Genomic DNA, 12378 nt, shown 5'->3' on the forward strand with positions numbered 1-12378 from the left:
GAACCACTATCCTCCACGTTCCTTTCCAACAGAACAAAAACAAAACTACTTACACATAATAACAATTAGATGAGTTCTGCCTACTGAAAACCAACTGGACTCTTTGTCCTGAAATCAGCGCTGGCATACGCTGCATTACTCATTGTGAGCACAGACATAGCAGGGCTGGGGTCAAAAAGTCGCACACACTCATTCTCCTCTCCGCTTACTCATGTTCAGTGACGCCATGCCTCCCTGTGGTGCAGCGGGATACATGGAAGGCATGCTGGTGGTCATGAAATCTGCGATCTGCTGCAGAGCCAGCAGGCTTGTAGGCGTCTTCCCCTTCTTCAGCTGATCCTGGATCATTGTCTCCAGCTCCTCGCAAAATGCCTGCCGGTCATCAACACAGACAGGATAACAAACAGAAGCATGCCGTCAGTAGCGTAAGGGCAGAGTTTGTAAGTTGTGAAGTACAGTAGCTTTTAGAAATATTACTGTTGTATATTGAAAGGCCAACATAACCACACACGTAGTAAATCAGCCAATAATTCAACATACTGTCCTGAGCTGAACACGTTACCAACCTCATGAGCACTATTCAAAGTCCGCTTAACAGACTCAGATACATCAGTGCTTTTCAAACATACAATAGGCCTTTAAACAGTGCTGCTCTGTGTCCTGGGCATTCAGCTGCTCACAAACACACTGTTGATGAGGAATAAACTGGATCCATCATGTGATGTTGAGAAGGCTGCTTTCTTTACACCGAAGCAGCATGTTCACATTTTAAAATGGCATTCATGGCAATGTGCATATATCAACCGTGACCACAGCGTTTAGTAAGAGTATACAGCCGATGTAGCACTGTGTTTTAAGTGTGAACAGCTTGATCCACGGAAGGCAACAGCTGAATCTAAATACAGAATTTATGAGTTGCTGCCACTGACCGGGCTCTGCAGTATCATGGAGACCCTCTTCCTCTGCTCCATCATGTTGAAATCCTGTCTCAGGTCAGGCGCCATGTTCCTCTCCCTCTGGTACTCTGGACTGCTCTCGTCCACCCGGTCGAAGTACCGCTCCTTGTGGGGGGCAGTGGTGGGAGGGGGGGCCGTCACCACTCCGGCACCTGACTCGCCGTTCATCCTGGGCTGGCCTCCTGAAGACATGACAGAGACAACTGCTCAACACAGAATAAGACAAACAAATCCCACAAAACAATTCCACGCATCTGTTTCTTACATTCTCTCCCAATCTGGGTGACCAATCAAGGTTTCTCTGGGGATTTCACAAACATTTTCCTGTATAAAGTTGATATGACTCTTTCCCAGAGTTTGTTACAATCAAGACAGGCTCGTATCACAAGCAAATTAAAAATTACTGGAGCTAATGAGACAAATGACTCCATTTGATGCATATAACTCATAAGGATGTCTATATCTAGGATTTACCCTCTTTGGAACCAGTGCCATTTTTAAGCAGCGCTTGAAGGTGGTAAAATAGTAAAAAGTTCATCAAACTCACCAGCTTTTGTCACATATGGTATAACAATGGCAACTCTGCATAGAATCTTCATGCACAACATGGTGGAGCAATTGGATTCTCTTCAACAAATCCCATTACAGTACGATGGCAGTATGCACCTAAAAGTTGGTTTTCAAGTATCTGTGTGAGGTCATGGATAACGGTAAGATCAGAACAGATTATAACCCTTCCAATCATAATTTTTCAGATGAATTATGTGTTTTGGCCACGAGCTAAACTTAAAGCATTCGTATGCTTCAGTTATGCAATGTAACTTTACATTATGCTGTCACTGATGTATATTGTTTTATGTAAGCTTGTGTGGCAAGCTTAATATACAGTCAAGCCCAAAATTATTCATTCCCCTAGCAAATTTTGACTTAAAGTTACTTTTAAATGTAAACAAAACCTGAGAAATATTTTTTTCCACAATGATGCCTCATGTACATCATCTTATTATCTTTTGGGAAACACCTGTATCATTTTCAATCAAAAAAAACTTCCTGGTTGAATAAAAGTAACTTCAAGTCAAAATTTGCTAGGGATATGAATAATTTCGGGCTTGACTGTATGCCTTAGGGCTGCTAATCAGGATTATTACCAAGATTTGTTTCTATTAATTTAGTCTATAGAATGGAAGAAAATGGCAAGAAAAAGATCATCCTAGCAACCCATCATCCAACAAGTTGGTGTCTTTAAACCCAACATTCTAAAACCACAAGACATTTTGTTTACAGCAACGTTAAATAGTGAAAACCACAAAAGCTACACATTGACAAAACAGCAAGCATAAAATGATTAACTTTACATGACTATTTTTGCCTGAAAATAACCATAACATTATCAAAATAGCTGCTGATTTGATGTTAATTTGATTATCGACTAAATGTTTCACTTCTAATGGTTTTTATGTTTAAATTTCAGTGTGTTCTGTGTTTATTGTTGGTGTTGTACGCTCAACACAAACAATGCATTTGGCAAGAGAGTAAAACATGCCAAATATTTTAAAAGTAAAACATTATGAACCATGGACTAAAACATTTGTCACATACTAATAATAAGACAGTCCATTTTACATGCTTTGTTACTTTTAAAAGAATGCCATCTAAATATTGATTAGTAATAAAGTATCAAGTAAAAGACACTAAGATGCTGACAGTGAGACATGGAGAAAGTTTCCTCATGTAAAGATGAAGTGAGTATTGCCAGTCATTAGACCAGAAAGCCAATCGCATAAACCACACACTCCTCTACTTCCTGCCTCGGTCATGTGACTTTTTCTTCTCAGCTCCGACAGGTTTTCATTGATTTCCACAATGTGTTTCCTGGAATCTCAACACCACTCAACACTGGGCAAAGGAAACGAAAATGAAAACTCTATGTTATTTAGCCTGAAAAACAGCAGAGACAAAACTCTTCTATACAATATATTGGCTCACACATCACACGATCCCTTCATCTGCTTCCAGAAAATAATTAACTGACAACAACAGCAAGAGATTTAGAGACAAACAGTGAAGAGAGACTTCCTAAAGATCCATGTCTATCCAACTGGCTGGCTGTTTGTGAGGATGAATAGTCCCCACCTGTCTGTCACAGCACAGACTACTGGAGCTCTGACTCTGAAGGCCACAGCAGACTTCTGAGCAAAGGGAAATGTGTGTGCAAGTATGCGTGGGTAATGGGCGGTGCTCTGCTAGAGACTGATGCAGCCCATTAGTCCGCATCAATACCAATGTGCAGCCAGAACTACCATGACAACTGCAGACTGAACCCAAAGCATCCGGTGTCACACTGAGAGCTGACAGACCCTCTCTCTGTTCCTGTCTGCTTTTATTGGTTTTCAGAGATTTTCCACGATGACAAAAGCAACATTTTCACAAGTCTTAGGCCACCTGCTTTAATAAAAGGTTTTGTGTTTGCATGCTGTTTGTCTAATTCTGGGCCTACAATTGGTTTTGTCAAATTTTTTTCCCTTCATAAAAACATGAAACAAACTTGTCGAAATATTAGAGATTGCTGCCCCAAAAAGGCAGAAGCTAGCAGCAACTATAAATAAAAAGCAGAAACAAAAAAAGTAGTTTTTAGACCATTTTACAGTAAAAACTATTCTAACAATGTACACATAAAGCTTCCCTCTGTCTTTTGTAAATAGAGTTACTGTAATGTAATTTATTACTTTTAAATATGTTATTGAAAATCAAGTTAATGATACCAATTAGCATCAAAATGTAGGGTTGCTACTTCTACATTAACAGTTTTAACTGGAATTGGCTACCATTTTACTTAAATGGATTATCAAACTTAATTGCAAAGTTTATTATGGCTGATAGATTGCTATTAGAAAAAAACTACGAGTAAACTGTTACCATTTTGCTTTAGCCAAGGATAGTTCATATTTACTAAACTTAACTCTCTTCTTTTAACTATTTACTTTGTTCTTTAACGGCAACAAAAACTGCAAATTCAAATTTCATCGTAGATCTACATACCTATAGCATTTAAAACATTTATTTGTCAACACATATTTCTAAACTCTTTACAAACTAAATTCCTACTAAATAGTTTCTACATTTTGTGCATCCCTATCCAAGCTTTTCTCTCGATAGCATTCTCATCCTCAATTTACATTTTTCTGCAAGACAAATAATAAAATTAAATACTGTATAAGTCCTTACGCCTTCCTCGTGTGAAGAAACTCCGAACCCTCTCCAAAGAAGAGGCAGTTTGACTTGAAACAACATTCGCTCCTGTTTTCCTAAAACCCTTCATGTTCTTCACTTTGGCGTCTGCTCTCTTCTTATCCTTTTGTCATAAAAACATTAAATAGAAATTAAAAAAGAAAAGAATATGAGAAAACCAGGCTGCATGCTTCCTCTGCAGTCATTCAGGAAGGAAATCTCTTGTTGCTCTGTCTCTCTCATGTGATTAGGACATCATTTACTGACAGAGAAATAAGGACATCATTAATCTGGTGCCAAATGCACTCATTAGGGAGACAGAGTCAGCCAGTGTTTCACCAAAATGTAAAAATTTACTTGGATTAGAGTGACGTTATAATTGAGCAACAACAGTGAGACTCCTATCAAAACCTGCCACATAAAACACAAAATGTCCTTTAAAGTCACACTGGACTAACATTTCATGTAATTTCTGATAGATTCAGGCAAAGTTGAGTCTAACACATATCAAAGCTCCCTTGCCTTGTGCACTTTTTCAAAACCAGGTTCACAAGAAGGTCTTAATGCTTCCTGACTGCTAGTCACATCTTATTCACCACAGTTTGACTCATTGACAAGCCGAGTGCTGCGTTTGCTGTTGCTTGTTCGTGTTGGTGTGTATTGCCAGGTGAAACGACTGTGCACCGCTAACAACAGAACAACTGAAGCAAAAGACTGTACAGGACTGAACAATCCAGCTGTTCTTCCTACTGACCGTTCTGTTTACAGAGAATATACCTTTTCAGACGTCCATCTGAGTGGTGAAGACAGAGTTGTCAGCATTTTCACTAATGTATCCAATTGTGTTACAATGAACAAAGCAAGGCCACTGGGCACGACGTGTTGGCAGTTTACAGAAAACTGTCTCAGAGAACGAATAGTGTTTTATACAACTGTAATTTTTTCATTTAGCCTGTAGTCTTTGCTTTTACATAAACACACTCATTGTAACATTAATGACTCATGATAGAAATATTTCAGTATTATCCATTTGAGCTTGACGACTTAAAATTGACATTTTGTCATAATCAATGTTGTAATCAACATTACTTAATGCTTGAATTGTGTATCATCTTCATTACTATCCACTGAGCGTTTTATCTAAGTGTACTATGATTTTTAAAAGTTTTTGAAGAGTTTTGGAGATGCAAATCATTATTGAGGCTGTTGCAAAGAAAAACTGAGGTATAGTGAGGTTTCATCAAGACAGCAGGAAATTATTTAAGCCCTAAAAGCAGAATTTAATGTTAATTTAATGCTAATCTTGCTCACAATGACCCACTAAAGCACTGCAGGAATTGTGTAATAGGATCCTCCAGACAGAATCCAGTGCTGCAGTGCACAAAATCTGCTAACACCTGCAAATAGACGGTGAATGAAGTGATTTATATCCAAAACTGCATATGGCAGAAAGAGAAAAGAGGAGCTGCTGGAGAGAGGAGTGTAGCAGACTATCAGGAAAATCATCTAGCTTTCAAAAATTCTACATTATATCAGCTTTTTGCCAGCGTAAACAAAACAAGGAGAGGTCAAAAGGATTCAGCGTACAACCTCGTGCGTTAACAAAAACCACTAATGGCATTAAAATCAGGTCACTTCCACTACCAACTCAAAAAGCATTTGTTTGAGTAAACTAATTTCCTGCTCCACTCTGCCTTGCCACAAATGTTAACTGAATCACTCCAGCTGTGAAATAATACGACACTCTTCCAGCATGAACATCTCAAGTGGATCTTTTTTTTTTTTAACTGCATGTAAACATGCTGCTGGAACAAACGCCCAGATCCCAAAGCTGTTTATTTCTTGCGGACAGTGAAGCAACAACACCGGCTGGAAATGCAGGACGTTTTCTCCATCTGTGCAGAATGTTGTCATGCCGTTTCACCAGACGACCTATTCTCGTCTCTCCTCGGAAATGTAGGTGCACGGGCTCGGCTAGCCTCCTCTCCTGCTAAGAGTCCAATCGCTATGGAAACCAAACACATTGCCATGGAAACACGGGACAGCCTTTAAAGATTACTGTTATGTAAGAACAGCTGTAGGCCAACATCACACAGCGAGCCACTCAGTGTCACAAGGCGCACAGTTTCAAACTAATGTGTTACACATTTCACATTAAGATCAAAACATGTCAGAGACTCAGATTCATTTTTAGAGACTCTAAGTCAGAAGTGTACATGTATTTATAGAAAAATGCACTGAACTACAAATGGCACTACAAATGGAGGTTGGCTGGGTATCAAATACTATAATTTAATGAAGAACTGAAACAATTGATAAAATAAATACTGTCAGTTTCCAAGGTTATAAACAATCTCACAGGAATTAAACAGAAAACAGAGAATCAGACTAACACACAGGAAAAATAAGCTGTTTCATAAATGCATTTTACTTTCAAGATGTTAACTAAACACTAAATTCCAGAAATGCCACAGTCTATCCATCATTTTGCATCAATGAGTTAATCCTATGCTGCATTAGTCCAAATCATGACAACCACAAAGTCCTCAGCTTAGTCTTTCTTAGAAGGGACAGAATAATAACTGAAAAATGCAGTACTAATATAAATGGAACGTCTTGTGATGGCCTCCCTCAAGGCACATTTACAGTGAATTTCATAACCACACTGATACAATCCAACATGTATTTAAAAGTGCTCTGTACTCACTAAATGGAACTGTCCATTCAAATGCTGGAGATGTTATGACTACCCTGACCATCAGTATTTTATCTCAACATTGTACTGTCTGTCCTAACCGATGCTAAAGGGTCCAGAAGGTTTGGAAGAAATGGTTCAGTTTCTCCAAAGCAAGTTATAAAGTGGTCATACTGAGGTAGATTTGGACTTTTTAATGACATACTAGAACAGAAACCCAACTTTCTACACTTTGAATATTCATCATTGTCCATTGCATAGTGGAGACACAATAACTGAGTTATCTCTAATCCACAGAAAAGACAATCAGAAAGGAGATATGGATCGAGAAATTTGCTCTGAGAAGTTTCTGGCTAATGGCCGACTTTCTATTATCTCTGACTAGAGTAATGGCATAATCACCTTGTGTGAAATTTTCCCTTTAGAGTGCTGCTGTGGACGGCCTGCTGGAAACACCTCAAGCTACTAAAGGTTTGATATGCACTCAGGGCTACTGACAAGCAGAGTATCTTATATACCAAAAACCTCTCTGTCTCGATTGTCATTGTGGATCATGAAAATCCTTGGTCTGTAACGAAAGGTGTATTTAACCTTAAATTTAATCATATCAAAAGGTGCAGACTGTATACAGAGCATACTTACAGAACATCCAGAAAGTCAAAAGTCACATAGATGAAATTCTACAAAAAAATACTATGCTAGGCTTTGTGGAACTCTGATTTTAAAAATGGTGCCTTTTCTGTATTTTCTGACTTCTTATAGTCTGAACAAATAATTAATCAAGCAAATAATCTGCAAATATCTCAGCAGGAGTAAACATTTTGTGAGATAAACAGACAGACAGACAGACAGACAGACAGACAGACAGACAGTCCACGGACAAAATAATATCATTGTAATGTCTGGTTGTCACTCCAATAACTCAAATACCTGACAAATTAATGTCCTTCACCATATTACTGTGAAAAATCATACAAATTCTATAGTCTTATTTGACAGAAACCAATGCATTTCCTGTTATTTCTGACCATTCGAAAAACAAAAGTGTCTATTATACTTGAGTAAATGAAACCCCAAATAACAAACCCAACCCAATTCTGATCAGTTTGTCAATTTCTCTTCAGCACTAGCTTTTCAGTGCACTTAAAACTTAATTTAGGGGCACCAAATATTCCTCTGTGCAGGACAGACCCGTCATACAACAGCTCTGATAAATGATTTTCAACATTATCCACGACGGCCTAATGCACTCAGAGCTGTTGAGTCACCCTTCCTCAGTATCAACAGTGTGGCATAATCTCAGCAACAGCAGATAGACTCATTTAAATATATCACTTTACAGTATGTATCATCATATTGCTAAAATGTGCCAGAAAAATCTACTTTCTCAAGCAAAACATCTATCTTTGACACTCATGAAAACTTGTGTTCTTTCAGGAAAAGTACATCTGTAACCTTGGAAGGAAGATGAACAGGATGTTGCTGTACTGAAGGAATTATCAAATGTTCACTAGATAATTGATGTTTTGAACTCGCTATGACACCACCCAATACAGAGGTTTCTATTCTCTGCTGCAGAAATACTGTATGAAGACAAGAACCAGAACCAGGCTCTCTGTTCTCTCTGTGTCCGGCCCTTTATAGACTCTAACTTACATAGTGCTTTTAGTATTTCACTGCTATCATAATTTAGTTTTGAGAGCCGGAAACTTGCACTATAAACATCTTTTCAGCATGACTAAGCTGTGACTAAAAGATCCATTTTGTTCTGTCCAAAAATATGCCAATCAAGCAGTCGCCAGTGAAAAGGTCATTATGAACGTTCAAAAAAAAAAAAAAAAAAGGCCCCAAAGTGTTGCTGGTCTTTCTCAGACTGTTTTAATGTGCGTTTGTGTGAGTGTACAGTTGGATTTTCAATCAGCTTTTAGACATTCGAGGGAAGCACTCAGACAAGACCTCTTTATATCTCTGAGCTGGATGCCTGTCATTACTGTGGCTCAAGAATCCAATAGCAACTGCTCGTGTGTTTCCGTGTGTGCGTGCAGAGTCTCTGACTACCGTGGCCAGTAAGAATGCATTAGGTGTCATTTTAGCACTGACCCATGTATGGGCTTATCCTGTGCACTAGACCGTAATTGGCGTAGACAGAAGTCATAGTGTTATTTATCAACATCTGCTAACAGCAAAAAAAAAAAAAAAACGAATCTAGGGTTTAGCTAAATTAGGAGGCAACAAAACATCTCCAATTGAGGCAAGAAAAAAATGATAGATATATAGCAATATTATTATTAAACACTGCTTTGACTTGGTACAATATCGTTCTATCCCAAACACAATATAAACATATGAGCATTTTGCAAAGATAATGCATACAATCCACCAAGCAGCCTCAATTACTGGAGCAAACATTGCATCGATCTCTGTATCACTTCCCAGGTAAAAAGGAAACTAGTGAACTGATAAGTCCTGTTAAGACACTGATGATGAAACAAAAATCGGAAACATTAAGCAAAGAGCAGTCTAAGGCAGGGCTGATGTGGTTATTTAATTGAGAAACCTTTCAAAGAACCCCACCCTCTGCAGAGAACATGGGCAATATTTCCAGTGGACCTCATTTAATTTATGTGTCCCAACTAGACCTGATTGTCTATATCCATAATCCATCTGCATTAATCAATATCACAGGGAAAATTGAGTTGGTGGCATCCAGCGGTACACAAAGAAGAACTAATCTTCGGTTCAGCGGCCGCTTTGAAAAACAATGTCACCGATTCCAAGAGGTTATGAGCAGTAAAATTCAATTAATTATTACCAGAATGAAGGAAGTCAAGAGATATGTCCTTGTTAAAGCTGCCACAGCAGGAAACCACAGAGAAAATTAGCGACATGTTTTCTTTACCTTAAAGTACAATAAATAAGGTTCACCATCATTGAGACCATCAGCATGAGAAAGGTTTTATCTGTTGCCAACTGCCCTGGCGAGACGCTCTGTTGTGTTACTGTGGGAGTACAGTTCAAGGTTTATCTGGTTGTTGCATGTCATATGGAACAGAGTGGTGGGAGATTGCTGCCTGAAACAACACACTCCTCCCTGTACAGCTTCCCTAGTCTCACACTCAGGGCTATTATATCATCTGTGTATCTGCACAGCATTTTTCTATTTAAATATGTGACCTAGACATGATCTTTACTGACCTCTGTGGTGTGAAGGAAAGTTCACAAATGACTTTTTTCACTTCTCTGATTTACCAAAAAAAAAAAAAGTCTGAGACTCTGCTAAGCGATCACATATGGAGAGGAGGGAAGGAAAGAGTGAAATAGAGAGAATGGAGCTGAAATGAGGAACACATTTTCAGCTGCACTTGCAGTCAAGGGTGTGGGCGTGGGGAGTGGGAGTTAAACAAACACTGAGCTCTGAATCTACAGTCAGTGTGTGTGTGTGTGTGTGTAGTAGTATAGTGTGTGTCGAGGGTGGCAACATGGAGCCAGACCGACCGAGCTAAGCTCCGTCCTTTGGGAGTTTTACTCATTCTCACAGAATTACCAAATCCAGGGAGTTACCATCCCTTAACACACACACACTGTCACACAGAAATTTATCTTGGCAGTTCAGCTTTGCTAATCCTCATACAGTAAGAGGGGGAAGGGACTTCACAGCTGACTTTATAAAGAAGCCAAACAGCAACAGCTTAGTGGTTATGTGCTACAGTCTGGTCCAAAAAAACAAACACGCAACAATTTATCTTCAAACATTAAACACCTTTCACTGCAAGACACCAGCTTCCTTTGCTCTCCTCACCACTAAATCCTATTCCTAAGGCTGAATGACTTGCAAATTGACAAATATTGTAATACAAGTCCCAATTTTAGTGGGATGTTATTGTGCATTCCCTTTTAACTAAAAAAAATGCTGGGTTTTTTCTTGCATTTTTACCAAAAAAGAAGCACATTCCCTTATGTCTGCAGTGTGTCTCTGTAGCACCACAATGCTCATTTATAATGGTATGCTGTGATGCATTCTACCTTTTTCAAAAACAAATGCTGTTTCTGCAATTCAGATATTGCACTTGACCATGCTTCATACTGTGACTATTATTTCCACCCCTACCTCTTTATAACATTTGTATTTGAGCTGGACAACTAAATCAGGGAGTAACATATTTTCCATTATTGGTTCAGTGTAAGAAAATTACAGCAAACAGTGACAAATGGTCTGATCTACACCTCAAGACCTGATAGTGTTCAATTTACAGTCATATGAAAGCGAAAACAGCAGTAAACGATCACATCTGAGAGGCTGCATTATGATAAATTGCAGATAAAATTGCATATATACACAGATTACAGCATACTGTGATTTTTTAACGACCATTGCACAGAATATTAGCATGCACAGTCATTTTGTAATTTATTGTTGAAATGTGGCTCAAATTTTATCTCAGTATCTAGTTAAAATGTGTAGTTTCTTATCTATGTTTATTTTTAATGTGTGATACAGCTGCTGTACTAACAAACACAATTCCCCATTGGGATTTAGAGTTCTCTATCTGACCTCATGGTGTTTCCTCTTTGTCAAACCACCATACAATTTAAAAACGTGCAGAGATATCTTCATGCAGGACACACAGCTGCCTGACCTCGGTCAGGAAGCTGCTCCATCCCCACATAGCTGAACAGAACCCAAATTATCTCACTTGGAAACGCACCCTGACTACAAAAAGCCCTGCACAGGAAGGAACCGACTACACGACTATCGATAAGAATCCATATTTAGCAGCTACAGTAACTGTGCGCATGTAAAATTAAAGAAATAATGGCACCACAGGCCTGCTCGGTGCAGCTAGCTGTCGATACTTGGGGGCAAAACACTCCGGACACAAAGTGAGTGGCCCTCGACTGTTGTTGTTCCATCCAGGAAACCCACACAGACAAGGTGAATTCAATACACCGCAGTTAAACACAAAAACACCAGTTTTACAGTGCTTAAACAGCAGCCTGTGTGCAGCCTCCCCCGCTTAGAGGCAGCATATTAGCATAACACAGTTCGCCACAGTGAAGCACAACGACAAACATAAAACACACATGGGCCATGTTGCACCGGATAAACACCGCCGCTGAAACGCAAACCGCATCGGTTATCTCGCAGCTTACCCTCTCTTTGATGAAGTGATGAAATATAAACAATTCTGGGTGAAAGCGGGACGGTGGTTTTCACTATTTTTATCCCCTACCCTGCTGGTTTCAGAGTGGGTTTATCTCCCTGCGATTGTCGTCCTCCGTCGTCGCTCCGCCCATCCACCATCATCCTACTTGGGTGCGGCAAACGGGATAAGATGCGGCTCGCTATTGGCCAACTGGAATCACATGATATCAGCAAGGACAATGATTGGACAATGCTTTGTAGGCCCGCCTTCGAAAAGAGGTACTGGATTTTCATTTCACTGTTGAAAGTTAAACCCACGAAAGCGAAGGTGGAGTCACACATTTTTATTATTTATT

The 12378-nt window shown here is 39.2% G+C and overlaps 1 protein-coding gene across 25 annotated transcripts in view; it reads right to left on the bottom strand.

The window, feature by feature from the left end:
* add1 (adducin 1 (alpha)) overlaps positions 1-12176 on the bottom strand; it is a 28168-nt gene extending 15992 nt beyond the window's left edge. For 9 of the 25 annotated variants that reach the window (XR_008604541.1, XM_035941268.2, XM_055019206.1 and 6 more), the window contains exons 1-3: positions 4182-4322; positions 930-1138; positions 210-372 (exon numbers count right to left, since the gene is read on the bottom strand). Coding sequence is in view for 24 of the 25 variants with exons in the window: in XM_035941268.2 (XP_035797161.2) it covers positions 210-372; positions 930-1138; positions 4182-4275 (466 nt within the window). In the remaining variant the exon portion in view is untranslated. Of the gene's footprint in view, positions 1-209; positions 373-929; positions 1139-4181; positions 4323-12030 lie in introns of those variants that run through there. The other 16 variants (XM_055019212.1, XM_035941276.2, XM_055019213.1 and 13 more) reach the window with 9 other exon arrangements.
* Between the last annotated feature and the right edge of the window lie 202 nt (positions 12177-12378).

This window comes from Amphiprion ocellaris, chromosome 17 (assembly GCF_022539595.1).
Source record: "Amphiprion ocellaris isolate individual 3 ecotype Okinawa chromosome 17, ASM2253959v1, whole genome shotgun sequence".
NCBI lineage: Eukaryota > Metazoa > Chordata > Actinopteri > Pomacentridae > Amphiprion > Amphiprion ocellaris.